The 27,794-nt window shown below is 42.0% G+C and overlaps 1 protein-coding gene across 1 annotated transcript; it reads left to right on the plus strand.

The window, feature by feature from the left end:
• Positions 1 to 1,382: 1,382 nt before the first annotated feature.
• LOC112218449 (anoctamin-10) lies at positions 1,383 to 27,484 on the plus strand. The gene is made up of 13 exons (XM_024379244.2): positions 1,383 to 1,612; positions 12,698 to 12,903; positions 13,286 to 13,459; positions 20,766 to 20,906; positions 21,522 to 21,641; positions 23,174 to 23,806; positions 24,050 to 24,105; positions 24,484 to 24,558; positions 24,788 to 24,952; positions 25,130 to 25,321; positions 25,557 to 25,694; positions 26,224 to 26,340; positions 26,449 to 27,484. The coding sequence occupies exons 2-13, from the start codon at positions 12,705 to 12,707 to the stop codon at positions 26,455 to 26,457; spliced, it is 2,019 nt and encodes a 672-aa protein (XP_024235012.2). The 5' UTR covers positions 1,383 to 1,612; positions 12,698 to 12,704; the 3' UTR covers positions 26,458 to 27,484.
• The last annotated feature ends 310 nt before the right edge of the window (positions 27,485 to 27,794 follow it).

Consider the following 27,794-nt stretch of genomic DNA (forward strand, 5'->3'; position numbering starts at 1 on the left):
TGTGGCTCAGATGAAGGAATATTCCTCCATTCCACTTGGCAGTGTTCAAAACTACACGGTTTCTGGCAGGGGGTATGCGATACCAAAGCCTCAATTCACGGGGTTGCATTCCCTTTAGACCCGGAGGTCTGTCTACTGGGTAACTTTACTAACACCAATCTTAGACAAAGCCATACTATAAAGCTAACAGAAATATTGCTAGCGATTGCCAAGAAATGTATTGCCTTGAAATGGAAATCGGATTCCTCCCTGCAAGTAGCAATGTGGTTATCGGAGGTTAATAGTTGTATCCCACTGGAGAAAATCACTTACTGCTTGAGGAATAAGTTAGACATTTTACAGAACTTGGCAACCTTTTATTGACTATATGGAGAATCTCCCCCCACATCACATTGATTTAATCCTTATATAATATTTCACACCTAATGTATAATATGTAGCTTACAGCAGGTGACCATATGATCCAATGTCTCATTATTTTACTCTTTATGACTTATTTATTGCATGTTTGTATATATAATATTTTTTTTTTTTTACGCTCGTCTGTTACATTGTTCTATTGTTGTCTAATATTTTATTCACTTTTGTTTTGAATGTTCTTAATTGGAAAATGTTCCAAGATGATTGACGAGAAAAGTATGGTCCAACCCATCGGGTATCACACTGCACCCTCATATGCCATGTCTTGAAACATGCGGACAGACGGATTAAAAGTGCATTTACATTGTAATAATTCTGACAGACAACTTTCTAACGTCGCACATAAAACTTTTGGACTTCATAACATTCCCAGAAGGCAAGGATTGAGTCATTGTTAGTTTTACACTTAAGACATGACTCTGCCGTTGTGCTGTAGAATTAGTGAATTGTGTCTCTTTCTATACATTAGTCTATACTGCATTAAGCGGATATTTTCGTTGACTGTCATTTCATTAGTTATGTTCCAACATTCCCTCCATCTTGTGCCATCAGTTCTTTTTGAGTCTTGGTTCCAATAGCTTATTTTTTTCCTGAGAGATTGTCAGTTGGATAGGCTCCGCAAGGTTTTGTATAGCTTACTGATCATTTGAATATCCTTTTCTAAATCAAATAAGATTGCTCTGAGGATCAAAATATTTTAAAATCAACATTTTGTGATATAAAACTTCTAAATTGCATGTATAAATATCTACATTGGTTTGTTATTGTGTTTCCAAATAATCTGCAGGACAAAAGAATTAAGTAAAAAATAAAAAGTAATCCCAATGCTGTGTGTCTGACTACTGTGAGATTCCTGTGGGAATAGAGTCCTCTACTCTGTCGGACAGTAGGACCCAGAGCTGCAGACAGACCGAGGCAGAGCTGGGAGGTGCCAGTCAGGGAGCTCCACACCCTGAAGGGAGGTAGGAGTTTCACTGAATTCCTGTCCTGCAACTCCGACTCACCCATCTGCAAGGACATATCCGTAGTGTGTGTGTGTTTGTGGCTCTGTTCAGGACCCCTGAACAGGCCCCCACCTTGATTTCAGGACCACATTGTGTGTATATTAGTTTGTGTTAAAACGTCACATCGGAGGGGGTGTGGGCCAGACATCCGCATACACCTATTGACCTAAACCTCAGCACATTGTCAGGTACTGTACAGCCCCTCATTCACTCGTTCTTTCCTTACCCACTCCCTTCTCGTTAATTTTTCTTGGCCTTGATGTTACATGTTGTATCTCTGTATACAGAGGCAGAGCTAAGAGGAAGTTGCTGGTCTGTTCAAATACTGCTAGTCTGATTAATCAGGCTGTCATACAAAATTGGTATATTCAGCCTGAAATTAATGCCTGAAAAATTGTGTAAATGTTTCTTACAAGCCAGAATGTTGAAAAAAATGTTTACATTTAAACTTACTCTACCGGTTGTCTGTGCAATTTGTCCTTCAGCTGCTTGAAACTTGAGACAAAATATCCACAGGAAAGTATTGTTTACCCAACTTTTTAGAGCAGGTAGGCACTGAGGTAAAGTTGGTTTTATATTGTACACTGAGGATACAAAACATTAAGAACCTGCTCTTTCCATGACAGCTTTCACCTGGATTCACCTGGTCAGTCTATGATCCCTTATTGATATCACTTGTTAAATCCACTTCAAATCAGTGTAGATGAAGGGGAGGAGACAGGTTAAAGAAGGATTTTTTAAGCCTTCAGACAATTGAGACATGGATTGTGCATGTTCACAATGGAGTATGTGTGCCATTCAGAGGGTGAATGGGAAAGACAAAAGATTGAAGTGCCTTTGACCGGTGTATGGTAGTAGGTGCCAGGTGTCCCGGTTTGTGTCAAGAATTGCAACCCCGCTGGGTTTTTCACACTCAACAGTTTCCTGTGTGTATCAAGAAGGATCCACCACCCAAAGGGACATCCAGCCAACTTGACACAACTGTGGGAAGCATTAGAGTCAACACAGGAGTCCATGTCTTGTACGAATTGAGGCTGTTCTGAAGTAGGGGTGGGTGGGGGGTGGGGTGCAACGCAATATTAGGAAAGTGTTCCTGATGTTTGGTATAATCACTACGTAAAAACAAAACACACCACAATTCAAGTGTTATACACCTTCACAAAGAAAGTCAACATTATTTTGATAAGACAGGTCTTTATAAACGTTTCAAAAATATGTACATTTTATTTCAAAAGAACAGAATATCATACTTTAAGTTGTATTATGTTAGTAGTCTGTGCTTAGTAGCCTATGGCTATGCTGCCGCAAGTGCTCAAATGTAGAACGCATTGAGTAGCGGCTGTAATATTCTACCAAAAAAAGTGATATTTTAAAATAGAGGCCATGCCTTAATTTTCGTTTTGTTTTACCACCTTTTCATGGTATCCAATTGTTATTAGTTACTATCTTGTCTCATCGCTACAACTCCCATACGAGCTCGGGAGAGACGAAGGTCGAGGGCCATGCGTCCTCCGAAACACAACCCAACCAAGCCGCACTGCTTCTTAACACAGCGCGCATCCAAACCGGAAGCCAGCCGAACCAATGTGTCGAAGGAAACACCGTGCACCTGGCGACCTGGTTAGCGTGTACTGCGCCCCGGCCCGCCACAGGAGTCGCTTGAGATGAGACAAGGATATCCCTACCGGCCAAGCGAGGGCTTGGACGACACTAGGCCAATTGTGTGTTGCCCCATGGACCTCCCGGTCACAGCCAGCTGTGACAGAGCCTGGGCTCGAACCCAGAGTCTCTGGTGGCACAGCAGAGCCCTAGACACTGCGCCACCCGGGAGGCCCCATGCCTTAATTTTAAGTTGTTTGGCAAATGTATGTGTTTTAGAAACCGTTGAACATGCTCTTTCTGATATGTTATGACATAAAAACGCCTTACCTAGATGAAGGATGATTTCTAAAAGTTTATTTTGGTAAACTCGCTCCCTTCTTTGTCAATTACCCACGCTGCGCTGCAGTCTCTTATTTCACTAGGCAATTAACCTAGCGTAGCAGGCTTAAAGGAAATGGCTGAAACTAGATCCTCTACATACTGGTCTTGACAACAACAAGAGGTTCTTTTGTGCACTGTTTAACCAATCCAGTAAATGTAGAGGAGGAGTTAATATGGAGTGTCGCCTTAACATCCAAAAGCGTAAACTCTTTCCAGTTGTTGGGGACTCGGCAGAGGCTACAAGGCAATTGATAATATTGTCACCCATCAGACTACTGTCAATTTAATCTTGTATTTAGGCTACATCTGTTTTTATATGCCTTTGTAGGAAATGAGTTGATATAGTTTTGATGTTGTTTCTATGGGCCATTGTCAGATGGCAGCCAACTGGTGAAGGAAAGGCAGGCGGAAAAAAATAACCTCCTCGTAAAACCAGTGGCTGCAGCTGCTGAATACCCAGGCGGTGAGGGGGGAGGGTCATGGTGGTGGTTGGAGTTGTCAACAAAGCAGCATGACAGAAATATGATGCCAAGTTTTCGAACTACCAGTAGTTTCTCGGAGAAGATATATAATGCGATCTGTGCATTTGAACAAGAGCATAAATACACCTATTTCACTAACATGTAAAAAAAACACACAAAAAACATGACCACTCCTGCACATGCTGCCACTGTTTTGAACTGTTTTGATTATACTGTTCACAACGAGCAGGCAGCTCATGAATGAATAAGTGAACTAGGGAGAACGCAACAAGCATGCTTATGCAATAACTGAAAATACATGATCAAACAATGTCACAAAGCATGATGCCCTAGCCAGTTAACTTTCATTCTGAAATAACTTCATAAACTCAGCAAAAAAAATGTCCTCTCACTGACAATTGTGTTTATTTTCAGCAAATTGAACATGTAAATATTTGTATGAACATAAGATTCAACAACTGAGACATAAACTGAACAAGTTCCACAGACATGTGACTAACAGAAATGGAAAAATGTGTCCCCGAACAAAGGGGGGTGGCATTGTCATGCTGCGGGGTCATGTCAGGATGAACCTGCAGGAAGGGTACCACATGTGGGAGGAGGATGTCTTCCTTGTAAAGCACAGCGTTGAAATTGCCTGCAATGACAACAAGCTCAGTCCAATGATGCTGTGACACACCGCCCCAGACCATGACGGACCCTCCACCTCCAAATTGTTCCCGCTCCAGAGTACAGGCCTCGATGTAACGTTCATTCCTTTGACAATAAACGCGAATCCGACAATCACCCCTGGTGAGACAAAACCGCGACTCGTCAGTGAAGAGCACTTTTTGCAAGTCCTGTCTGGTCCAGCAACGGTGGGTTTGTGCCCAAAGTTGACGTTGTTGCCATTGATGTCTAGTGAGGACCTGCCTTACAACAGGCATACAAGCCCTCAGTCCAGCCTCTCTCAGCCTATTGTGGACAGTCTGAGCACTGATGGAGGGATTGTGCGTTCCTGGTGTAACTCGGGCAGTTGTTGTTGCCATCCTGTACCTGTCCCACAGGTGTGATGTTCGGATGTATCGATCCTATGCAGGTATTGTTACACGTGGTCTGCCACTGGGAGGACAATCAGCTGTCCGTCCTGTCTCCCTGTAGGGCTGTCTTAGGCGTCTCAATGTACGGACATAGCAATTTATTGCCCTGGCCACATTGCGGTCCTCATGCCTCCTTTTGCAGCATGCCTAAGGCACGTTCACGCAGATGAGCAGGGACCCTGGGCATCTTTCTTTTGGTGCTATTCCAGAGTCAGTAGAAAGGCCTTTTTAGTGTCCTAAGTTTTCATAACTGTGACCTTAATTGCCTACCGTCTAAGCTGTTAGTTTCTCAGGTGCATGTTCATTAATTGTTTATGGTTCATTGAACATGCATGGGAAACAGTGTTTAAACCCTTCACAAAAATACAATCACCAGTGGGGCAACTAATGGGTGGGCCACCACTGCCTAAAACAACTTAAAACAAACTGTTTGTGATATCAAAATTCAAACAATGACTGTGTGAATAGACTTACAGTGCCATAGAAAGTCTGGACTTTGCATAAGTATTCACCTCCTTTGTTTAGGTAAACCTAAACTATTTCAGAAGTAAAATGTGGCTTAACAAATCACATAATTCGTTATTTGGACTCTGTGTGAAATAGAGGTTGACATGTTTTTTGAAGGACTACCCCTTCCTCTGTCCCCCATGCATACAACATCTTTAAAGTCCCTTATTCGAGTGTTGAATTTCAAGCACAGATTCAAATAAAGACCAGGGAGATTTTTGAAAACCTGGGCAGTGATTGGTATATAGGTAAAAATAATAAATCATACATTGAATGCATCTTTAAGCATGGTCAAGTTAAAAAAGTATACTGTGGCTGATGTATTAAAGCACTCACACATATCAAAGGTGCAGTCATCCTTCTGAACTGACCTGCAGGACAGGAAGGAAACTGCTGAGCGATGTCACCAAGCCATTGGTGATTTAAAACAGCTACAGAGTTCAATGGCTGTGATGGGAGAAAACCGAGGATGGCCAAAACAACATTATAGTTACTCCACAATAATGAACTAAATGACAGAGAGAAAATAACAAAAATATACAATAAAAATATTCCAAAACATGCATGTGTACCAACACTGACAGTATTTTGTATAAATCATTGACAGAAAAAGACAATTAAATCCATTTGAATCCCACTTTGTAACACAATCAAATGTGATGAAATCCAAGGGGGGTGTAGACATTCTATAGGCACTGTATATTTATAACCAACTTTGATTCTGTCAAGTGAAACTATATCTGCTAAATTATGATTACAAATACTTTTCCAAATCTATTTTATACAATATAGTTTTTACTTTTGTTTTGCAATTTTAAATGTCTATGCTACAGAAGAATTTTAGGGCCAAGTGAAGAGAAAAAAAACAGCGATAGGTGGTGATACCTGGATTATTATTTTTTGCATTATAGTACTTCAAAAAGTGTCAATATTTCGAGGATAAAGTAGAAATTAAATTGTGAATAAAGCAACGACATTTCGAGAATAAAGTGACAATACTTCAAGAATAAACTCGACATTTCGAGAATAAAGTGACAATACTTCAAGAATAAATTCGACATTATGAGAAAAAAGTCTCAGTTATGTTTCAAAATGAATGTAGAGATTTGGATAAGTGTCTCCCTGACTCCGTGTTGCTGTGTGTTTGATGACCTGATGAAACTACTGTATACTTTAGAATTGGCTTTAGTAAGAAGGAAATCCTAGCTATTTTAGCATATAATAACCATATTATTATAAGTATTAGGACCTGGAAAAGGTTGTGCCACAGATTATTTTCAGAATGAGGAACCGTGGTTACATACATAGGTAGAGACGGCAGGTTGTGTGTGTATGCAGGTGTGTGGGCGGTAAAAAAAAAAAAAAAACGCCCAAAACAAACGGCTTTCAATCTAGTGAACTAATACACTCGTTCAAACATGTGTCACTGCGCATTCACGCGCATCATTATATATATATATTTTTAATGCGCATCAATCTAATAACTGTCAATTTCAGATTATAGGTATACACTCTGAAGTCCATGGTGCGTTGTGAGCACAAACAAACAAAAACTTTATTTGCACTTTAACTGAATTTGGGGCGTCCCTGTCAGTCTCCCCTCCGAATTCTCTATAAAGTTTTGCTGCGTAGCCGAAGCGAACACCTTGCAAAAATCTGTGCATAATGGAAACTATTAACGACCTTATCCATGGTGCTTTATTGGCAGTAGTATTTCCCCCTTATGTCAGCTATTCTTCTAACGACTATAGGCGAGTAGGTAACGTTAGCACACCCAATAAAACAAATTATCTTGGCATCCTGGAGATCCGGGGCTATGCGTGTGTATGTCCTACGTCAAACTGCTCTCCAAATTCGCTACAACGCCGCTGTTTCACTCATTACAAATTGAGTGCCCCAACCTGTAGACTAGTCGTACGTTACAGTGGATGTAAAGGATAGGGCTATCCAACGGCTTCGGGGGGAATGAACAACGAAGCACGGGTTTTACGCAAGTGTCTGTGGGAGGTGTAACTCAAGGACGACTCTTGCATGCAACAACCAGCTAATCTGAGGCACTGTTTGAATATATTCATGGATGCATTCTCCCTTTCTCGAAATAATCATTAATCTAAATATCAGCCTATTAGATAAATTATGATAATCTTTATAGTCTATAAATAAATCACTTATCAGACATAACTTGGTTGGTAGCCTAAGCATAATATCTCCTTTCACTATTCAATTTCCATTCAAGGGGGCTATAGTGGCATGGGAAACGTGTTAACATTGCCAAAGCAAGTGAAGTAGATAATATACAAAAGTGAAATAAACGATCCATCTATCAGTCTTCAAGGATGGGAGGAATGAAGGATGTATAGGTTATCCCAAAACCGGGGCATCGTCTCCGTTATAGGCTATTTGTTTAAGTTATTAAGCTAACTTAGGCTACCACTAGTTCACCTTAGAAAGAGGCTAGTGGCTAGACCTGTTAGCTAATTTTACGTTACATTATTATAACCTGTCTCAGACGGGGCTTTGCCCCTCTGGCAAGGTCCATGACACGGTTTTGGGGGCAGCCCTTGATCCCGAAAGGACTCGCAATCCTTCTCCACACAATCCGTGACCTACATTGACAAGTTAATAAGCATAGGCCTATGAGGCTACACCGTTGGAAGTGTAGCCTACATAAAACACCATGTTATGCACACATTTGTAAGTTTACCAAAAGTATGTCGAAATGAAAGGTTATGTAGTGTATGTGGAGACTTGCTAATCAAACATCTCATTCCAAAATCATGGGCATTAATATGGAGTTAGTTCCCCCTTTGTTGCTATAATAGCCTCCACTCTTCTGGGAAGGCTTTCCACTAGATGTTGGAACATTGCTGCAGGACTTGCTTCCATTCAGCCACAGAGCATTATTGGAGGTCGGGCACTGATGTTGGGCGATTAAACCTGGTTCACAGTGGGCGTTCCAATTCATCCCAAAGGTGTTCGATGGGGTTGAGGTCATGACTCTGTACAGGCCTGTCAAGTTCTTGCACAGCAATCTCGGCAAACCATTTCTGTATGAACCTCAGTTTGTGCAAGGGGGCATTGTCATGCTGAAACAGCAAAGGGCCTTCCCCAAACTGTTGTCACAAAGTTGGGAACACAGAATCGTCTAGAATGTCATTGTATACTCTAGTGTTAAGATTTCCCTTCACTGGAACTAAGGGGCCTAGCCCAAACCATGAAAAAAAGTATTTTTGTCTATGGAGATTGCATGGCTTGGTGCTCAATTTTATTTACCTGTCAGCAACGGATGTGGCAGAAATAACCTAATCCACTATTTTGAAGGGGTGTCTACATACACTATATACACAAAAGTATCTCACCCGGAGAAAGCATCAGCGCGAGCGAAACGACATCCCTCTGTCTCTGTAGCCCATCTTTTTGATCCTGTCTGGTCAAAAAGAGTATGGCATTGTTGCCCCTATGCAAGGAAAGCCAGTGAGCATTTGGCCTCCCTTGATAAGTATAAAATAATAGCCAATCAGTGTTGAGCTAAACTGAGTAAGCTCAACTTTAAATGGTCCTTGTGTACCAAAAAAAAAAAAAAAGATGTCAAGGGAGGCCAGTTTGGATTTGACTTCACAATCACCACATCAAAACAAATTATTATTTATAATGACGGCCTACACCGGCCAAAGCTGGGCCAATTGTGTGCCGCCCTATGGGACTCCCAATCACGTCCGGATGTGATACAGCCTGGATACGAACCAAGGACTGTAGTGACACCTCTTGCACTGAGATGCAGTGCCTTTAGACCGCTGCACCACTCAGGAGGCCATGAAAGTCATACTTAGGGGAAGGGTAAACGTGTTTCACCCTCCCAGAATCCCAAAAGCCTCCTTTCTGGTTCGACCCGATTCACAATAGGGACACTGGCATCAACGAGTGCGTAGCACACAAAACAATAGAGAATGTCGGCAGGCAGTGCTATCAGGTGAAATTGTTGGAAATTAACTATAGAGAGGTACTTAGCTTTGGGAAGGGTCATGCGTTCACCCTCCCAATTCCCATAAATGGAAACTGGTTGGTCTGCTCCAGCAACAGCATGCGTTCTGTGTGCTACTTCTGGTGTTCGTCTTAAATAAAGAACAGGAGCAAGCAACTCCCAGGTCCAGATCAGTGACGCATCAATTAATTACTCCCGTGATAAACAGGGGGAAGGAGGTCGCAGTAGCTAGGATCAAAGCTTTCCAGCAGGTCTCCTATGTGAGCCAGTGAAAATAGCTAAAGGAGTGAGTAGAGATAGTAGTGGATGTCCCACAGTCTGCCATGCAGGAGAAGGATCCCGACACACTAACAGCGAAGGTGCACTTTGTTGCGTTTATGGCGCAAGTGGTAAATTGCACTAGAAAAACTCATGTTAAAAAAATCCAAGAAGCTAGACATCATCGTGAAGGCGGCAAATAGATTTCTGGATCTCCAGGACTTTACAGGCGAAATGTTACAGGAAGTACTGAACAAAGAGGTCCCCCCCCAAACGTTTTCTGTAAGTCTTCTCAAGGTTTTCACACACTGTTGCTGGTATTTTGGCCCATTCCTCCATGCAGATCTCCTCTAGAGCAATGATGTTTTGGGGCTGTTGCTGGGCAACACGGACTTTCAACTCCCTCCAAAGATTTTCTATGGTGTTGAGATCTGGAGACTGGCTAGGCCACTCCAGGACCTTGAAATGCTTCTTACGAAGCCACTCCTTCTTTGCCAGGGCGGTGTGTTTGGGATCATTGTCATGCTGAAAGACCCAGCCACATTTCATCTTCAATGCCCTTGCTGATGGAAGGAGGTTTTCACTCAAAATCTCACTGTACATGGCCCCATTCATTCTTTCCTTTACACGGATCAGTCGTCTGGGTCCCTTTGCAGAAAAACAGCCCCAAAGCATGATGTTTCCACCCCCATGCTTCACAGTAGGTATGGTGTTCTTTGGATGCATCTCAGCATTCTTTGTCCTCCAAACACGACGAGTTGAGTTTTTACCAAAAAGTTCTATTTTGGTTTCATCTGACCATATGACATTCTCCCAATCTTCTTCTGGATCATCCAAATGCTCTCTAGCAAACTTCAGACGGGCCTGGACATGTACGCGCTTAAGCAGGGGGACACGTCTGGCACTGCAGGATTTGAGTCCCTGGCGGCGTAGTGTGTTACTGATGGTAGGCTTTGTTACTTTGGTCCCAGCTCTCTGCAGGTCATTCACTAGGTCCTCCCGTGTGGTTCTGGGATTTTTGCTCACTGTTCTTGTGATAATTTTGACCCCACGGGGTAAGATCTTGCGTGGAGCCCCAGATAGAGGGAGATTATCCGTGGTCTTGTATGTCTTCCATTTCCTAATAATTGCTCCCACAGTTGATTTCTTCAAACCAAGCTGCTTACCTATTTCAGATTCAGTCTTTCCAGCCTGGTGCAGGTCTACAATTTTGTTTCTGGTGTCCTTTGACAGCTCTTTGGTCTTGGCCATAGTGGAGTTTGGAGTGTGACTGTTTGAGGTTGTGGACAGGTGTCTTTTATACTGATAACAAGTTCAAACAGGTGCCATTAATACAGGTAACGAGTGGAGGACAGAGGAGCCTCTTAAGGAAGAAGTTACAGGTCTGTGAGAGCCAGAAATCTTGCTTGTTTGTAGGTGACCAAATACTTATTTTCCACCATAACTTGCAAATAAATTCATTAAAAATCCTACAATGTGATTTTCTGGATTTTGTTTCTCATTTTGTCTGTCATAGTTGAAGTGTACCTATGATGAAAATTACAGGCCTCTGTCATCTTTTTTAAGTGGGAGAACTTGCACAATTGGTGGCTGACTAAATACTTTTTTGCCCCACTGTATTTCTCCCACTTAAAAAAGATGACAGAGGCCTGGTGAATTAGATTCTGGGCATATGATGCAATGTTTGGGGTCAGCTTCTAATAGATACAGTCACCTCCGTGACATCACCTTTCATCACCAAAGCCATGTTAGCATTTACTGCTCATGTTGCTGAATAATCCACACCTTTTGTAAGTGCCAATGATATAAATGAGTAATTCACACACCATATTAAGTTCATAAACTTTGACTGTAATACCTTTGCTGTGCAACAACAGCTTTCTTCCTGGTCTGTCAGCATGCTCCTTTCTAGTCATCTTACTCCCTTCACCTGAATTGCAATAACAATAATATGAATACAAATGTGCCTATTCAGTCCAATGTAGTTAGTTAATGACATACTCATGTGTACATGTACAAGCCTATTCTTTATCAGCTAAAGTATACCAAAACAACTTTTTTCAGTTACCATCAATAAACATTCAGGGGAACTAGATAAAAAGTGTTCAATAGTCAGTAGCAAGTCTTTAAAAAAATTATAACTAGCAAATATAGTTTTTCCTATCTAAAATCATTAGCTAGCTACATTGATGAACTAGGCTGATGGTGAGAGTTAGCTCTCCCCCAGCAGTTTCAACCTAGCTAGCTAGCTAGCTAGCTCATCCAACAGGCTTAGTTAAGATGCAGTGAAACAGAGACCAGACCAGACATCCTGATCATAATCCTATTGTGTTTAAGATGGCTAGCTACCTAATGGCCTTTTTATCATCTTTATACATAATATAAATATTTTTGTTTCCCCCTCACATCTACAGCTGCCTAATTTAGCATGCCAGTTGATAGTAGAGCACCTAGGATGAATGTAATGTGTGACATTAGTAGCGATATCAAATATTTTTTGCTAATTGTTCTGTGGCCAGGAGACAATGGATAATTAAGTATGATTAAATCTGTAGGAATAATTGATCATATCAGAAAAACAATATACTAAACTGGAATTACTGAGTCTACCATTACAGATATCCACTGGCAAACCTATCTAAATACTCATTGGTAGGAAGAAGTTTTGTCCAAATTGGATGTTGGATACTATATCTATTGAATATTATATAAATACTATAAATTAAAATGGCCAATTTAGGTGCAATCTATTAGTTTAATTTCTCAGATGAAATTATATTTCATATTTCAATGTTGCAGGAATGCTTATCTTATCTGTTTCTAAACTACAGAAACCATTTCAGAACAATCTGAGATGGTGGGTGTCAAAATCCTCTTTCTTGTGCCCTTTTGAGGTGGAACGACCCTTGTAAATGTGTGGATTACAGAGTGAATAACAGATACAGTAAAACTCCTTGTCCTCCTCACACTGCCTCTCCACAGGGACGTGATGACGTCGCTGGGTGATAAAGGCTCTGTCCAGACACAGACTAAGGTCCTGTCCCAGGACTCATGGACGCAGGTCAGCTGTCCCTGCTGTGTGTCTAAGCAGGTGGAGCCCCTGGTCCTCATCCAGCTGTCAGACAGCGTCCAGCCTGTCACCAAGAGGTGGCTCATCTCCCTGATTGAAACTTCAAAGAGACACGGAGGTGAGAGGTCATGTTGGGTTATCAGCAGAGGTCTGACTGTTCTTCAGTCTGTGTCGCTTGTTTTGGTCCTGCTGAGTGCTATTAACACCTCTGATTCAATTGATTCCCCTGGGCTTGATGATGAGCTTTTTGAATCAAGAGTATAAAAGTAGTGTACCCTCATCCAGTGAATGCTTTATGCATGTGGGTTAAGCCTGACAAAGACTTTTGACACAAAGTGTTGCACAATACAACTGCGGGGGCATATATCAGTGCACGGGTATCTTAGTTTATTAGCTATGTCATTAAGTACTGGACTGAAACAAAAGCATATACACCCTCTAAGATCATTGCAGTAGAGGCAGAAGTATTGAAGTTGACCCTTTCCTCCTCACTGTACTAGGAGCAGCTTTGCTGGCCCACCCTGGAGAGGATGAGTGTGGGGATGTGGTCGTGGTGTCTGCTCCTCGCTGCACATTCCTCAAAGCCACGGAGGACCTGGGTCTGTGTAAGAAATACCACAATGAAGACATGGTTGCTTTCTCCTACCACGACAAAGACAACTTCAGCAATGTTGGTAAGAATGTTGGTAATGGTGGGGGAAAAGTAGAGGGAGATTAACAGTATCAGCAGTTAATAACAAGTCATTGAACTTGTTGTGTAGAGCTTCAGTACCCAATACACCTTCTGTAGGAATAGATACACACACATTCACTGTTGTGAGAGTGTGGTAATATAGCCCAAATTACACACACATAAAGTGCCTTGCGAAAGTATTCGGCCCCCTTGAACTTTGCGACCTTTTGCCACATTTCAGGCTTCAAACATAAAGATATAAAACTGTATTTTTTTGTGAAGAATCAACAACAAGTGGGACACAATCATGAAGTGGAACGACATTTATTGGATATTTCAAACTTTTTTAACAAATCAAAAACTGAAAAATTGGGCGTGCAAAATTATTCAGCCCCTTTACTTTCAGTGCAGCAAACTCTCCAGAAGTTCAGTGAGGATCTCTGAATGATCCAATGTTGACCTAAATGACTAATGATGATAAATACAATCCACCTGTGTGTAATCAAGTCTCCGTATAAATGCACCTGCACTGTGATAGTCTCAGAGGTCCGTTAAAAGCGCAGAGAGCATCATGAAGAACAAGGAACACACCAGGCAGGTCCGAGATACTGTTGTGGATTTGGATACAAAAAGATTTCCCAAGCTTTAAACATCCCAAGGAGCACTGTGCAAGCAATAATATTGAAATGGAAGGAGTATCAGACCACTGCAAATCTACCAAGACCTGGCCGTCCCTCTAAACTTTCAGCTCATACAAGAAGAAGACTGATCAGAGATGCAGCCAAGAGGCCCATGATCACTCTGGATGAACTGCAGAGATCTACAGCTGAGGTGGGAGACTGTCCATAGGACAACAATCAGTCGTATATTGCACAAATCTGGCCTTTATGGAAGAGTGGCAAGAAGAAAGCCATTTCTTAAAGATATCCATAAAAAGTGTCGTTTAAAGTTTGCCACAAGCCACCTGGGAGACACACCAAACATGTGGAAGAAGGTGCTCTGGTCAGATGAAACCAAAATTGAACTTTTTGGCAACAATGCAAAACGTTATGTTTGGCGTAAAAGCAACACAGCGCATCACCCTGAACACCCCATCCCCACTGTCAAACATGGTAGTGGCAGCATCATGGTTTGGGCCTGCTTTTCTTCAGCAGGGACAGGGAAGATGGTTAAAATTGATGGGAAGATGGATGGAGCCAAATACAGGACCATTCTGGAAGAAAACCTGATGGAGTCTACAAAAGACCTGAGACTGGGACGAAGATTTGTCTTCCAACAAGACAATGATCCAAAACATAAAGCAAAATCTACAATGGAATGGTTCAAAAATAAACATATCCAGGTGTTAGAATGGCCAAGTCAAAGTCCAGACCTGAATCCAATCGAGAATCTGTGGAAAGAACTGAAAACTGCTGTTCACAAATGCTCTCCATCAAACCTCACTGAGCTCGAGCTGTTTTGCAAGGAGGAATGGGAAAAAATTTCAGTCTCTCGATGTGCAAAACTGATAGAGACATACCCCAAGCGACTTACAGCTGTAATCGCAGCAAAAGGTGGCGCTACAAAGTATTAACTTAAGGGGGCTGAATAATTTTGCACGCCCAATTTTTCAGTTTTTGATTTGTTAAAAAAGTTTGAAATATCCAATAAATATCGTTCCACTTCATGATTTAGTCCCACTTGTTGTTGATTCTTCACAAAAAAATACAGTTTTATATCTTTATGTTTGAAGCCTGAAATGTGGCAAAAGGTCGCAAAGTTCAAGGGGGCCGAATACTTTTGCAAGGCACTGTATATATATATTAGTGGGACTATATATATATATATATATATATATATAAAATATATAAGTACCAGTCAAAAGTTTGGACACACCTACTCATTCAAGGTGTTTCTTTATTTTGTACTATTTTCTCCATTGTAGAATAATAGTGAAGATATCACAACTATGAAATAACACGTGTAGTAACCAAAAAAAGTGTTAAACAAATACAAATATATTTTATTTTTCACATTCTTCAAAGTAGCCACCCTTTGCCTTGATGACAGCTTTGCACACTCTTGGCATGCTCTCAACCAGCTTCACCTGGAATGCTTTTCCAACAATCTTGAAGGAGTTCCCACATATGCGGAGCACTTGTTGGCTGCTTTTCCTTCACTCTGCAGTCCAACTCATCCTAAACCATCTCAATTTGGTTGAGATCGGGTGATTGTGGAGACCAGGTCATCTGATGCAGCACTCCATCACTCTCCTTCTTTGTGAAATAGCCTTTACACAGTCTGGAGGTGTGTTGGGACATTTTCCCTTTAAAAAACAAATTATAGTCCCACTAAGCGTAGACCATATGGTGTATCACTGCAGAATTCTGTGGTAGCCATGCTGGTTAAGTGTGCCTTGAATCCTAAATAAATCACAGACAGTGTCACCAGCAAAGCACCCCCACACCATCACACCTCTTCCATGCTTCATGGTAGAAACCACACATGTAGAGATCATCCGTTCACTTACTCTGCGTCTCACAAAGACATGGCGGTTGGAACTAAAAATCTCAAATCTGGACTCAGAACAAAGGACAGATTTCCAACGGTCTAATGTCCATTGCTTGTGTTTCTTGGCCCAAGCAAGTCTCTTCTTCTTATTGGTGACCTTTAGTACATAGTGGTTTATTTGCAGCAATTCGACCATGAAGGCCTGATTCACACAGTCTCCTCTGAACTGTTGATGTTGAGACGTGTGTGTTACTTGAAATTTGTGAAGCATTTATTTAGGCTGACATTTCTGAGGCTGGTAACGCTAATGAACAGCAGAGGTAACTCTGGGTCTTCCTTTCCTGTGGCGGTCCTCATGAGAGCCAGTTTCATCATAGCGCTTGATGGTTTTTCCGACTGCACTTGAAGAAACTTTCAAAGTTCTTAATTTTCCGTATTGACTGACCTTCATGTCTTAAAGTAATGGGCTGTCGTTTCTCTTTGCTTATTTGAGCTGTTCTTGCCATAATATGGACTTGGTCCTTTACCAAATAGGTTGATCTTCTGTATACCACCCCTACCTCGTCACAACACAGCTGATTGGCTCAAACGCATTAAGGAGGAAAGAAATTCCACAAATTAACTTAAAAAAGCACACCTGTTAATTGAAATGCATTCAAATCAAAGTTTATTTGTCACGTGCACAGAATACAACAGGTGTAGACCTTACAGTGAAATGCTTACTTACAGGCCCTAACCAACAGTGCAATTTTTAAGTAAAAAATAGGTATTAGGTGAACAATAGATAAGTAAAGAAATAAAAACCACAGTTAAAAGACTGAAAATAACAGTAGCGAGGCTATAGACAGGCACCAGTTAGTCAGGCTAATTGAGGCAATATGTACATGTAGGTATAGTGACTATGTGACTATGCATATATGATGAACAGAGTAGCAGCAGTGTAAAAGAGGGGTTGGTGGGACACAATGCAGATAGTCCGGGTAGCCAATGTGTGGGGGCACCAGTTAGTTGGGCTAATTGATGTAATATGTACATGAATGTATAGTTAGTGACTATGCATAGATGATGAACAGAGTAGCAGCAGCGTAAGAGAGGGGTTGGGCGGGGGACAATGCAAATTGTCCGGGTAGCCATTTGAATCCCTGTTCAGGAGTCTTACAGCTTGGGGGTAAAAGCTATTGAGAAGCGTATTGGTCCTAGACTTGGCGCTCCGGTACAGCTTGCCTTGCGGTAGCAGAGAGAACAATCTATGACTGGGGTGGCTGGGCAGTACACACTACCTTCTGTAGTGCCTTTGCGTTCATAGGCCGAGCAGTTGCGGTACCAGGCAGTGATGCAACCAGTCAGGATGCTCTCGATGGTGCAGCTGTAAAACCTTCCAGGTGACAACCTCTTGAAGCTGGTTGAGAGAATGCCAAGGGTGTTTAAAGCTGTCATGAGGGCAAAGGGTGGTTACTTTGAAGAATCTCAAATCTCAAATATATTTGGATTTGTTTAACTCTTTTTTGTTTACTACATGATTCCATATGTGTTATTTCATAGTTTTGATGTTTTCACTATTGTTCTACAACATAACTATAGTTTTGCCAAGTCGGTTAGGGCATCTACTTTGTGCATGACACAATGTAATATTTCCAACAATTGTTTACAGACAGATTATTTCACTTCTAATCCACTGTATCACAATTCCAGTGGGTCAGAAGTTTACATCCACTCAGTTGACTGTGCCTTTAAACAGCTTGGAAACTTCCAGAAAATTATGTCAAGGCTTTAGAAGCTTCTGATAGGCTAATTGACATCAGTTGAGTCAATTGGAGGTGTACCTGTGGATGTATTTCAAGGCCTACCTTCAAACTCAGTGCCTTTTTGCTTGACATCATGGGAAAATCAAAAGAAATCAACCAAGAACTCAGAAATAAATTGTAGACCTCCACAAGATTGGTTCATCCTTGGGAGCAATTTCCAAACGCCTGAAGGTACCACGTTCATCTGTACAAACAATAGTACACAAGTATGAACACCGGGGGACCACGCAGCCGTCATACCGCTCAGGAAGGAGACACGTTCTGTCTCCTAGAGATGAACGTACATTGGTGCAAAATGTGCAAATCAATCCCAGAACAACAGCAAAGGACCTTGTGAAGATGCTGGAGGAAACAGGTACAAAGGTATCTATATCCACAGTAAAACGAGTCTTATACCAACATAACCTGAAAGGCCACTCAGCAAGGAAGATGCCATTGCTCCAAAACTGCCATAAAAAAATACAGACTACGGTTTGCAACCTCACATGGGGACAAAGATCATACTTTTTGGAAAAATGTCCTCCGGTCTGATGAAACAAAAATATAACTGTTTTTGCCATAATGACTATCGTTATGTTTGGAGAAAAAAGGGGGAGGCTTGCAAGCTGAAGAACACCATCCCAACCGTGAAGCACGGGGGTGGCAGCATCATGTTGTGGGGGTGCTTTGCTGCAGGAGGGACTGGTGCACTTCACAAAATAGATGGCATCACGAGGAGGGAAATTATGTAGATATATTGAAGCATCATCTCAAGACATCAGTCAGGAAGTTTAAGCTTGGTCGCAAATGGGTCTTCCAAATGGACAATGACCCGAAGCATACTTCCAAAGTTGTGGCAAAATGGCGTAAAGACTACAAAGTCAAGGTATTGGAGTGGCCATCACAAAGCCCTTTTCTCAATCCTATAGAAACTTTGTGGGCAGAACTGAAAAAGGTTGTGCGAGCAAGGAGGCCTACAAACCTGATTCAGTTACACCAGCTGTGTCAGGAGGAATGGGCCAAAATTCACCCAACTTATTGTGGGAAGCTTGTGGGAGGCTGTCTGAAACGTTTGACCCAAGTTAAACAATTTAAAGGCAATGCTACCAAATACTAACTGAGTGAATGTAAACTTCTGACCCACTGGGAATGTGATGAAAGAAATAAAAGCTGAACTAAATAACTAGTATTGTTCTGACATTTCACATTCTTAAAATAAGGTGATGATCCTAACTGACCTAAGACAGGGAATTTTTACTAGGATTAATTGTCAGGAATTGTGAAACTTAGTTCAAATGTATTTGGCTAAGGTGTATGTAAACATCCGACTTCAACTGTATATATATATTCATATACACACACACACACACACACACACACACACACACACACACACCAGTTCAACATTTTGGGGTCACTTAGAAATGCTCTTATTTATTGTCCATTAATATAACATCAAATTCATCAGAAATACAGTGTAGATATTGTTAATGTTGTAAATGACTATTGTAGCTGAGACAGCTGATTTTTGTACGCATATGTAGATATTCCATAAGAGGCCCATTATCAGCAACCATCACTCCTGTGTTCCAATGGCACGTTGTGTTAGCTAATCCAAGTTCATCATTTTAAAAGTCTAATTGATCATTAGAAAACCCTTTTGCAATTATGTTAGCACAGCTGAAAATGGTTGTTCTGATTAAAGAAACAATAAAACTGGCCTTCTTTAGACTAGTTGAGTATCTGGAACATCAGCATTTGTGGGTTCAATTCCAGGCTCAAAAAGGCCAGAAACAAAGACCTTTCTTCTGAAACTTGTCAGTCTCTTCTTGCTCTGAGAAATTATGGCTATTCCATGCGAGGAATTGCCAAGAAACTGAAGATCTCATACAACGCTGTGTACTACTCCCTTCACAGAACAGCACAAACTGGCTCCAACCAGAATAGAAAGAGGAGTGGGAAGCCCGGTGCACAACTGAGCGAGAGGAAAAGTACATTAGTGTCTAGTTTGAGAAACAGACGCCTCACAAGACCTCAACTGGCAGCTTCATTAAAGAGTATCCGCAAACCCCAGTCTCAACGTCAACAGTGAAGAGGCGACTCCGGGATGCTGGCCTTCTAGGCAGAGTGCCTCGGTCCAGTGTGTGTTCTTTTGCCATCTTAATCTTTTCTTTTTATTGGCCAGTCTGAGATATGGCTTTTTCTTCGCAGTGGGTGCGGGACACTGTGGCTTGTAGGCCTCTCCAGGTTTCGCACCCATGCATGAATCAAGCCACGTACAAGGTTTTCCTGGAAGAAAACTTGCTTCCTTCTGCTCTGACAAAGTTCCAACTCTGAGGGTTGATTTTTCCAGCAGGACAATGGTCCATGCCACAAAGCCAGGACAATCAAGGTGTGGATGAAGGATCACCAGATCAAGACCCTGTCATGGCCAGCCCAATCTCCAGACGTGAACCACATTGAAAACCTCTGGAATGTGATCAATAGGAAGACGGATGGTCACAAGCCATCAAACAAAGTCGAGCTGCTTGAATTTTTGTGCCGGGAGTGACATAAAGTCACCCAACATCAATGTGAAAGACTGGCAGAGAGCATGCCAAGACGCATGAAAGCTGTAATTGAAAATCAGAGTTTTTTCACCAAATATTGATTTCTGAACTCAAGTTAAAAAATTAGTATTGTGTTGTTTAAAAATTAATATGAACTTATTTTCTTTGCATTATTTGAGGTCTGACAACGCTGCATATTTTTTGTTATTTTGACCAGTTGACATTTTATGAAAATAAATGCTCTAAAGGACAGTATTTCTATTTGGAATTTGGGAGAAATGTTGTCAGTAGTTTATGGAATAAAACAAAAATGTTCATTTTACCCAAACACATACCTTTAAATAGTAAAATAAGAATTTTGCAGTGGTCTCTTAATTTTTTTCCAGAACTGTGTGCGTGTGTGTGTGTGTGTGTGTATATATTATATATCCACACACACACACACACGACAGTCTTGATTGACGCCTGTCCTCTGTGTTACCAGATGACATGCAGGAGTTCCTGACGCTAGCGGAGCGTCAGTACATAGTCAAGAATGAGCTGGACTCTCTACAGGCCCAGAAGAAGCAGAGAATCCCTGGAATCCCAGAGGCTCCGGGGGTCCTAGAGGCCTGGGAAAACATCTGTGAGTCTTTACATGTGCGTGTGTGTGTTTAGGTATGTGAATAGAGTGATATACTATAAATGGGGATGTTGGGTGATTCCTCACGAAACTAGATCAAAAAAGGACTGATTTTGGGTATTTTCACTAAATATTATCCATAGAAAGGTCCTTCAATAGGAATGATTGTTGACATGTACTTGACATTTGTATTTTAATGCATAATTGAGAAATGATTCATTGAAATTGGAATATGTGACTCCACAATGTGCTGCAAAGTCATTTCTACGAAGCAAAAGTTGGTATCATTTGAAGCTTTATCACTTGCTCTGTAATATGAGTAGTATTGTTTGTGCGCATGTGTGCCATCTGGTTTACCTCTGCATGTTCTGTCCTCTGGTCATGATCTTGCTTAGCTAAGCTGTTCTGCAGCAGAGCAGAGCAGAGCACCACCTCTGGCTCATCATTTCAGTGCTCTCTCCGGTCCTCTCTCACTGCTCTGTGATCTGCACTGTCCCTTACATATGCTGCCAAGCTTCTGGCTATGTTACCCCCGGTTACCCGCCTGTATGTGTAATAATGGAAGAGGTATTGTACAGTTCCCTGATGTTGCCCATCCGTCCTGTCTCTGTGCTGTAGGTCAGAAGCTGGTGAGGGCAGGAGTGATAAAGGACATCTTCCCTCTACATGACCAGCAGAGATTGAATGACCTCGGCAGAAGGTGGTACTCTAAGAAGCAGATATGGGGACAGCCTCTCGGTAAACAACATCATACAGTAAAGCAAACACAAAATAGTTACATACTGTATTCACCCACACACTAGAGCTGGGATGATAAACCAAAAATTACAGACACAGCCTTCCTCCTATGTTGATGATTTTGTTACACAACGTTCCTGTAGATGGTGCTAAAACCATAATTTGGTCAACAGCAATAGTCTATGCATTATGTTTATTCTTGCTATGAAAGTATCTGCCTGTCCCTGTTTTGCTGTTGGCTGCTGACTCTCATGCCCATCTCCCCACTGTGACGTCATCAATCGACAAGATAATTGGAAAAAACATACTTATTTTATTTCATAATATACATAATTTAAAACGGCCAAGTTCTATTCATAACGGTATTCAGTTGGTAAGAGACAGACATTCTGTAAATACTAGACATAGATTGTCCACCATCTATGCGTTATCCAGACAGAAAATTTAAATAGGCAAAAGAACATTTCGATTTAGAGCAATAAAGAAATTGAATTAATTAACTGAGCAAACCAAAAACATTTCAATATATAAATTCAAACTATTTTAAAACCATTTAAATACATAGAAATGTTGTGGGACTATAGTAGATGAAGAATCAATATTTTTTAGATTGAGTATTTATTGGGTCATTGTTGGTATATTATGTATGTTTGTAATAGTGCGTTATATGTGAAAATATGTTCGTATTATAAATTGTATTTTAATGTTTACGGACTCTTGGAAAATTAGTCCAAATGGGGACTAAAAGATCCAAATCAAATCCCCACTGTGAGGAGGTAGAGATGCATATGACCTTTGCTCAAAATGATATTGTGAGATAAATACAGTTTTCAAAGCAACTCATGTTGTTCTAGTTACAGAAAGGAGAGTCACAGCTTTCTGTGAGTAGATCATGTGTTTCTCACCTCTTAATATTGAGTTCATGGTACGACTTTACAAGTGGAACTGTAGCTTAGGCATAGCGGTGAAAGGTTTTTGTAGGACATTAGACTACATTTACTGAGCCTACATGGCTATATAGCAACAATATCATATTTAGCGTTAGCAATCTAGCTAAATGTTTTGAGTTCCCACTTCCTCAGGTGGTGAATAATACAGCCATGAGGCCAATATGCAAAGATGTTGTCAAATTCTCTGAAGAATTTTGACAGGTTGCACATCAAAATCTCAAATCATGTATTTCCTGGATAAGTTCGATGAAATGGCTTAACTGTTTTAATCATAGGCTACCATCTCTGTTGTTTTACTTGGCACTGACCACTAATGTAAAGTAACTGTCCATTGACATGTTTTTATTATTGTTGTATATTGTTGTTATTGGGCAAAAAAGTTATATTCGCGATATGACTTTTTGCCCATATCGCCTAGCGATGTCGCCTTCCCGGATGTTTTTTGTTGTAATTTAATGCTGATTTATCATTATCGTCAAAAATGTGTGAATTTATTGTGATATGGATTTTCTATCCATATCGCCCGGCTCTAACAAACATTTGCTCCTTTGTCCTGCTAATGATCGCTCTCTTCCTGTGCAGATGCAATACAATCATATTTTGGAAGCACCGTGGCGTTTTACTTCAGTTTTCTAGACTTCTACACCTGGGCCCTGGTTCCCCCTGCCTTCCTGGGCCTTGTCCTGACCTTTCTGCTGCCTGGAGGTGGTGGGGTGGTGAAGGAGCAGGCCGGGGAGGGGGTGATGGAGGAGGACGACGATGGCCCCTCGGTCAGCGGTCACATGGTACAGGCTGTATTCAGCATGCTGTGGTCCACGCTGTTCATCGAATTGTGGAAGCGCCGGAGCTCCTCCCTCTCCCACCGCTGGGGCACACTGAACCTGGCCGAGCGCTTTGCCGGGCCCCGCCCTGGCTTCCACGGTACCCTGGGGCTCAACCCTGAAACAGGCCGTCTGGAGCCCCTGTTCCCGGAGTGGCAGAGGCAGCTGCGTGTGGGCCTGGTGTCGTTGCCCCTAGTGGGGCTGTTAATGGGACTGGTGGTGCTGGGAATGACTTGCTTCTACCACGGAGAGGCCCTGGTACAGGGCTTCCATCAGGACAGCGGCTCCCTGTTCTCTGGAGTTCTGCTCTACATGCCCTCCATGGCCCACATTGTCTACACCAACATGCTGGGGAATGTGTACCATGCTGTGGCCATGCAACTCACTGAGTGGGGTAAGAGAGAGCACTGGGGAGGGAGATGGGTTAGAGATGATAGAGAAGGGTTATAAAAGAGGGGGAGAGAAAATAAATGTGAGGTTGATGAATAATTGCAGTAGGGGTTAGAATGTTTGGGAACATAGCTAAGTTCACCAAAGAGCAGAGAGTCATATAATAATAGAGAATGCAATTGGATGCAAAGTATCACAGTTTGTGTGTGATAAGTCCACTGAAAATCTGTCTGATTTACCCACATAGAAAACCACAGAGAGGAGTCCTCCTTCCAGAACCATCATACCACCAAAGTCCTCCTGGTCAGTTTTCCTTCCCCATCTGTCAGTCTATCATCCTCCTCCTCCCAGGAGAAAGGTAGCATAGCTGTTAAAAGCGTTCGGCCAGTAAACAAAAGGTAGCTGGATCGAATCCCAGAGCCGACTAAGTGCTACATCTGTTGTTGTGCCCTTGAGCAAGGGATTTAGCCTGTAAGTTGCTCTGGATAGGCGCTTCTGGTAAATGACAAAATAAAAAAAATGGTGCAGAGCTAAATGTATTGTGATACAGATGAGAGTACTGTGCAGATAGTATCAGCTGTTTTTTTATAAACAGATGTGGGAGGCAAATCAGATACAGGATCTGTAGTCATGCCTCCAGAGATATTAATTGAAGCCAACATCTCCCTTTCTAATTTTCAGTTTACTTTCTTCAACAACTTTGCTGTGCTCTTCCACATTGCCTTTTACAAACAGGACCTACCACTGCTACGCAAGGTAAGAGATTTCAGCTGGGCAGCACTGTTTGTCTATGGCCGGAGGAAAAGTTATACAATGTGGAAATACCTCATTTTAAAGGGTAGATGGATCTCAAATAGATTTTCTTGAGCTCTACAACAGAGCAGATCACATTCTCTATGTGCACTGTCTGTAGTAATTGATCCCAGAGAGAGTGTGTATGCAGTATGTAACTATTTATGTTTGTTTACTATCGATTTTTGCCCAGAGGCTTGCCTCTATGCTAATTGGAAACCAGCTGGTGAACCAGTGTACAGAGGTGGTAGTGCCGTTTATAGTCGACCGCTTCCTCAGTGCTCCCCATAAGAAAGAGCAGGAGGACGACCTAGAGATGGACAAACTCAGAGCCCAGAGAAGCCTTCCCCCTTATCCAGTAAGTCCATGTAAAAATTTTTTATTCTTTTCCATTTCTCTTCATTGTGCTCGCCTGCCTTGGTTTCTTTGCATCTGTGCCTTAAGGGGTAGAATCAGGGTTGGGTGCATTTGAATATGTACTGTATGTTTGGTGTATATTTGTTTTGGTGTTATTGCGTCTGTTGCTACGTTGCAGGGCCTGTTTGCGGAGTACATTGAATTGCTGCTGCAGTTTGGGTATTTGAGTCTGTTCTCCTGTGTGTACCCGCTCACCGCCGTCCTCCTGCTCCTCAACAACATCACAGAGATCCGAGGGGATGCCTACAAGATCTGCAAACTGTTCCGGAAGCCATTCTCTGCCCCAGTGTCCAATATGGGGGTGTGGCAGGTCAGGAGGGTTTTGGGGCGATGTGAGAATTTGAACAAACAGAGAGGACATTTTTAATGCAGACAAATGTGTTATGAAGCTAAATCTGGTAAATAAATAGATGTGAGCAACGTGCAGTGGTCAATGTTATTTCCTAATCTGTGCCCATCTATGTCCCTATGCACATGTCTGTATTTGCGCCTGTCCTTGTATGTACCTGTAACCATATTACTGTATGCCTGTGTGTATGTTTCAGACAGCGTTTGAGGTTCTGGGCTTTGTCTCAGTCATGTCTAACTGCTGGCTGCTACTGCTGTCCCCTCGCGTCCAGGAGTTCTGTCTGGAGGGAGGGATCAGCGGCAAGAACATCATACTGGTCGCCATCCTGGTGGAGGTACAGTATGAGGGAGGGGAGTTAGGTTTGGGGAGCCATCCTGGTAGAGGTACAGTATGAGGGAGGGGAGTTAGGTTTGGGGAGCCTTCCTGGTGGAGGTAGGTAGGGGAGTATGAGGGTGGAGGGGAGTTAGGTTTGGGGAGCCTTCCTGGTGGAGGTACAGTATGAGGGAGGGGAGTTAGGTTTGGGGAGCCTTCCTGGTGGAGGTACAGTATGAGGGAGGGGAGTTAGGTTTGGGGAGCCTTCCTGGTGGAGGTACAGTATCTTGTTCATAACAGTACATGGTTCATAACAATTGTCTTATTTACAGAATGTTACAGTGTCATCATCTGCCCAACCAACATAGGTGAGGGTAGCCTAGTGGTTAAGAGCATTGGGCCAGTAACCGACAGGTTGCTGGGCTGAATCCCCGAGCGGACTAGGTGAAAAATCTGCCGATGTGCCCTTGAGCAAGGCACGTAACCCTAATTGCTCCTGTAAGTTGCTCTGGATAAGAGCATCTGCTTAATGACTAAAATGTGTTTGTTAGCATGTCCTGATCCTGGTCAAGATGGTTCTAGCCTTTATGATCCCAGATGAGCCTGACTGGGTCAGAATCAAGAGGGAACAGATCGAGTTTAACTCTATGCAAGCTCTAGGGCAGCAGGTAAGAATGACCAAATCAAGAATAATCACTAATAATATAGAAAATCCCTGCCAGTTACTGGAACAACCTGGCATCTGACAATCAAACATCTCCTTTTGACTCCTACAGAAGCTTTGAAGCCCCTGTGGGAGAGTGAGTGTCCTGTTGCTCTTCAAGTGGTGGTCTGGACTAGGGGGCTCATTAGAATTAGCTGCCATAACGAGGGCGGACAGGAGGATATAAAGACACGTCTGTTTGGCCTGTGAACCTAAACCCTGGAGTCAGCCAGTCTGAGAAGCTCTCTCAGTATCTCCCTCTGAAGGACTCCCTCTCCAGGCATAAATACATTCCAGAAAGGAAACACCAGGTATTCGTTTAACCATTTATTAGAGAATATGAACAGTACAATAGGTCTCGGCAATAGGTTCCGCTCCTTCAGGGTAGCTCACTGTCAGAGCAAAGCGTCAACATATAATAACTACGGGTATACCATTCCACCTGCAGGAAGGAAAACAGAACCAAACAGGTGGGGGTTGGGGTGGTGGAGGTTTTGGTGGTGGTGTGTAGCAAGAAAAACAAATGCATACTAGCAGTAGCAGCAAGCGGCAGAGGATGTGTGAGCAGAACCTGGTCAGCTTAAATAGACCGCCATATTAATGTAGGAAGTGTTGTTAGCATCTGGTTGGTGCAGTCTCAGCTGATGCAGAAACTCAGGTTTTCATTCTGAACCTGCTTTGCTTTATAAGGCATGTTAGATACTAGAGGCAGGGGCCATGGACTGAAGCGGTGTAGCTTTGCAGCTTCAGTTTATGTGTCAGATTTCTTGAAATACTGGGTAGCTTTGGACTTTGTGTCTGGCACATACTATGCACGTTTTTAATTTGCTATATATATATTTTTTTTCTCCAGTGTTTTACGTACTTCCACATAATGACTGTTACATTGTACGCTTCACGCACATTAAACCTAAAATTAAATTATAAATTATTTGAAGATTTTACAAATGTTAAAACATAAGGAGTAATGATTAACTTGATTTTGGGATACATACTATATTCATATGTATCTTTTAAAATGGAATATGTGGAAGAGATGATGTGTTGGATTGAGTGGAGATGGTTATGTTCAGCCAAATAAAATAAACATCCCAAATCATCACACTTCACTGTAGGCTATTTCTCTTTCTTGCTCTAGTTGGAAAAAGACTAAGTTTCATTTGTGCATTTCTATCATTTGACCTTCTAAAAGAGAAAAAATGCAAGGTTACGTAACCCTGGTTATATGTTAATATGAGTGAGGTCACTCATTTCTGGGGTAACACCTACTTTATGGGTGTGGTCAAAATTCCAATTCCACCATCCTTGCTGATTAACCTATGGAATCCCTTGTGCAATAATCACTTCCCTTTCTAGTGGAAGCCATAGGAAACTGCAATCTGGGTCCTATCTATTTGTATTTCCCATAGGCTAGCACTG

This window comes from Oncorhynchus tshawytscha, linkage group LG19 (genome assembly GCF_018296145.1).
Source record: "Oncorhynchus tshawytscha isolate Ot180627B linkage group LG19, Otsh_v2.0, whole genome shotgun sequence".
Lineage (NCBI taxonomy): Eukaryota > Metazoa > Chordata > Actinopteri > Salmoniformes > Salmonidae > Oncorhynchus > Oncorhynchus tshawytscha.

What these genes read in the sequence shown, in the direction of transcription:
- LOC112218449 (XM_024379244.2), top strand. Translation starts at nt 12,705, where the DNA reads ATGACGTCGCTGGGTGATAAAGGCTCTGTCCAGACACAGACTAAGGTC. An exon ending in AACTTCAAAGAGACACGGAG is followed by an intron (nt 12,904 to 13,285) that starts GTGAGAGGTCAT and finishes TCACTGTACTAG; the next exon opens with GAGCAGCTTTGCTGGCCCAC. An exon ending in CATGCAACTCACTGAGTGGG is followed by an intron (nt 23,807 to 24,049) that starts GTAAGAGAGAGC and finishes TTACCCACATAG; the next exon opens with AAAACCACAGAGAGGAGTCC.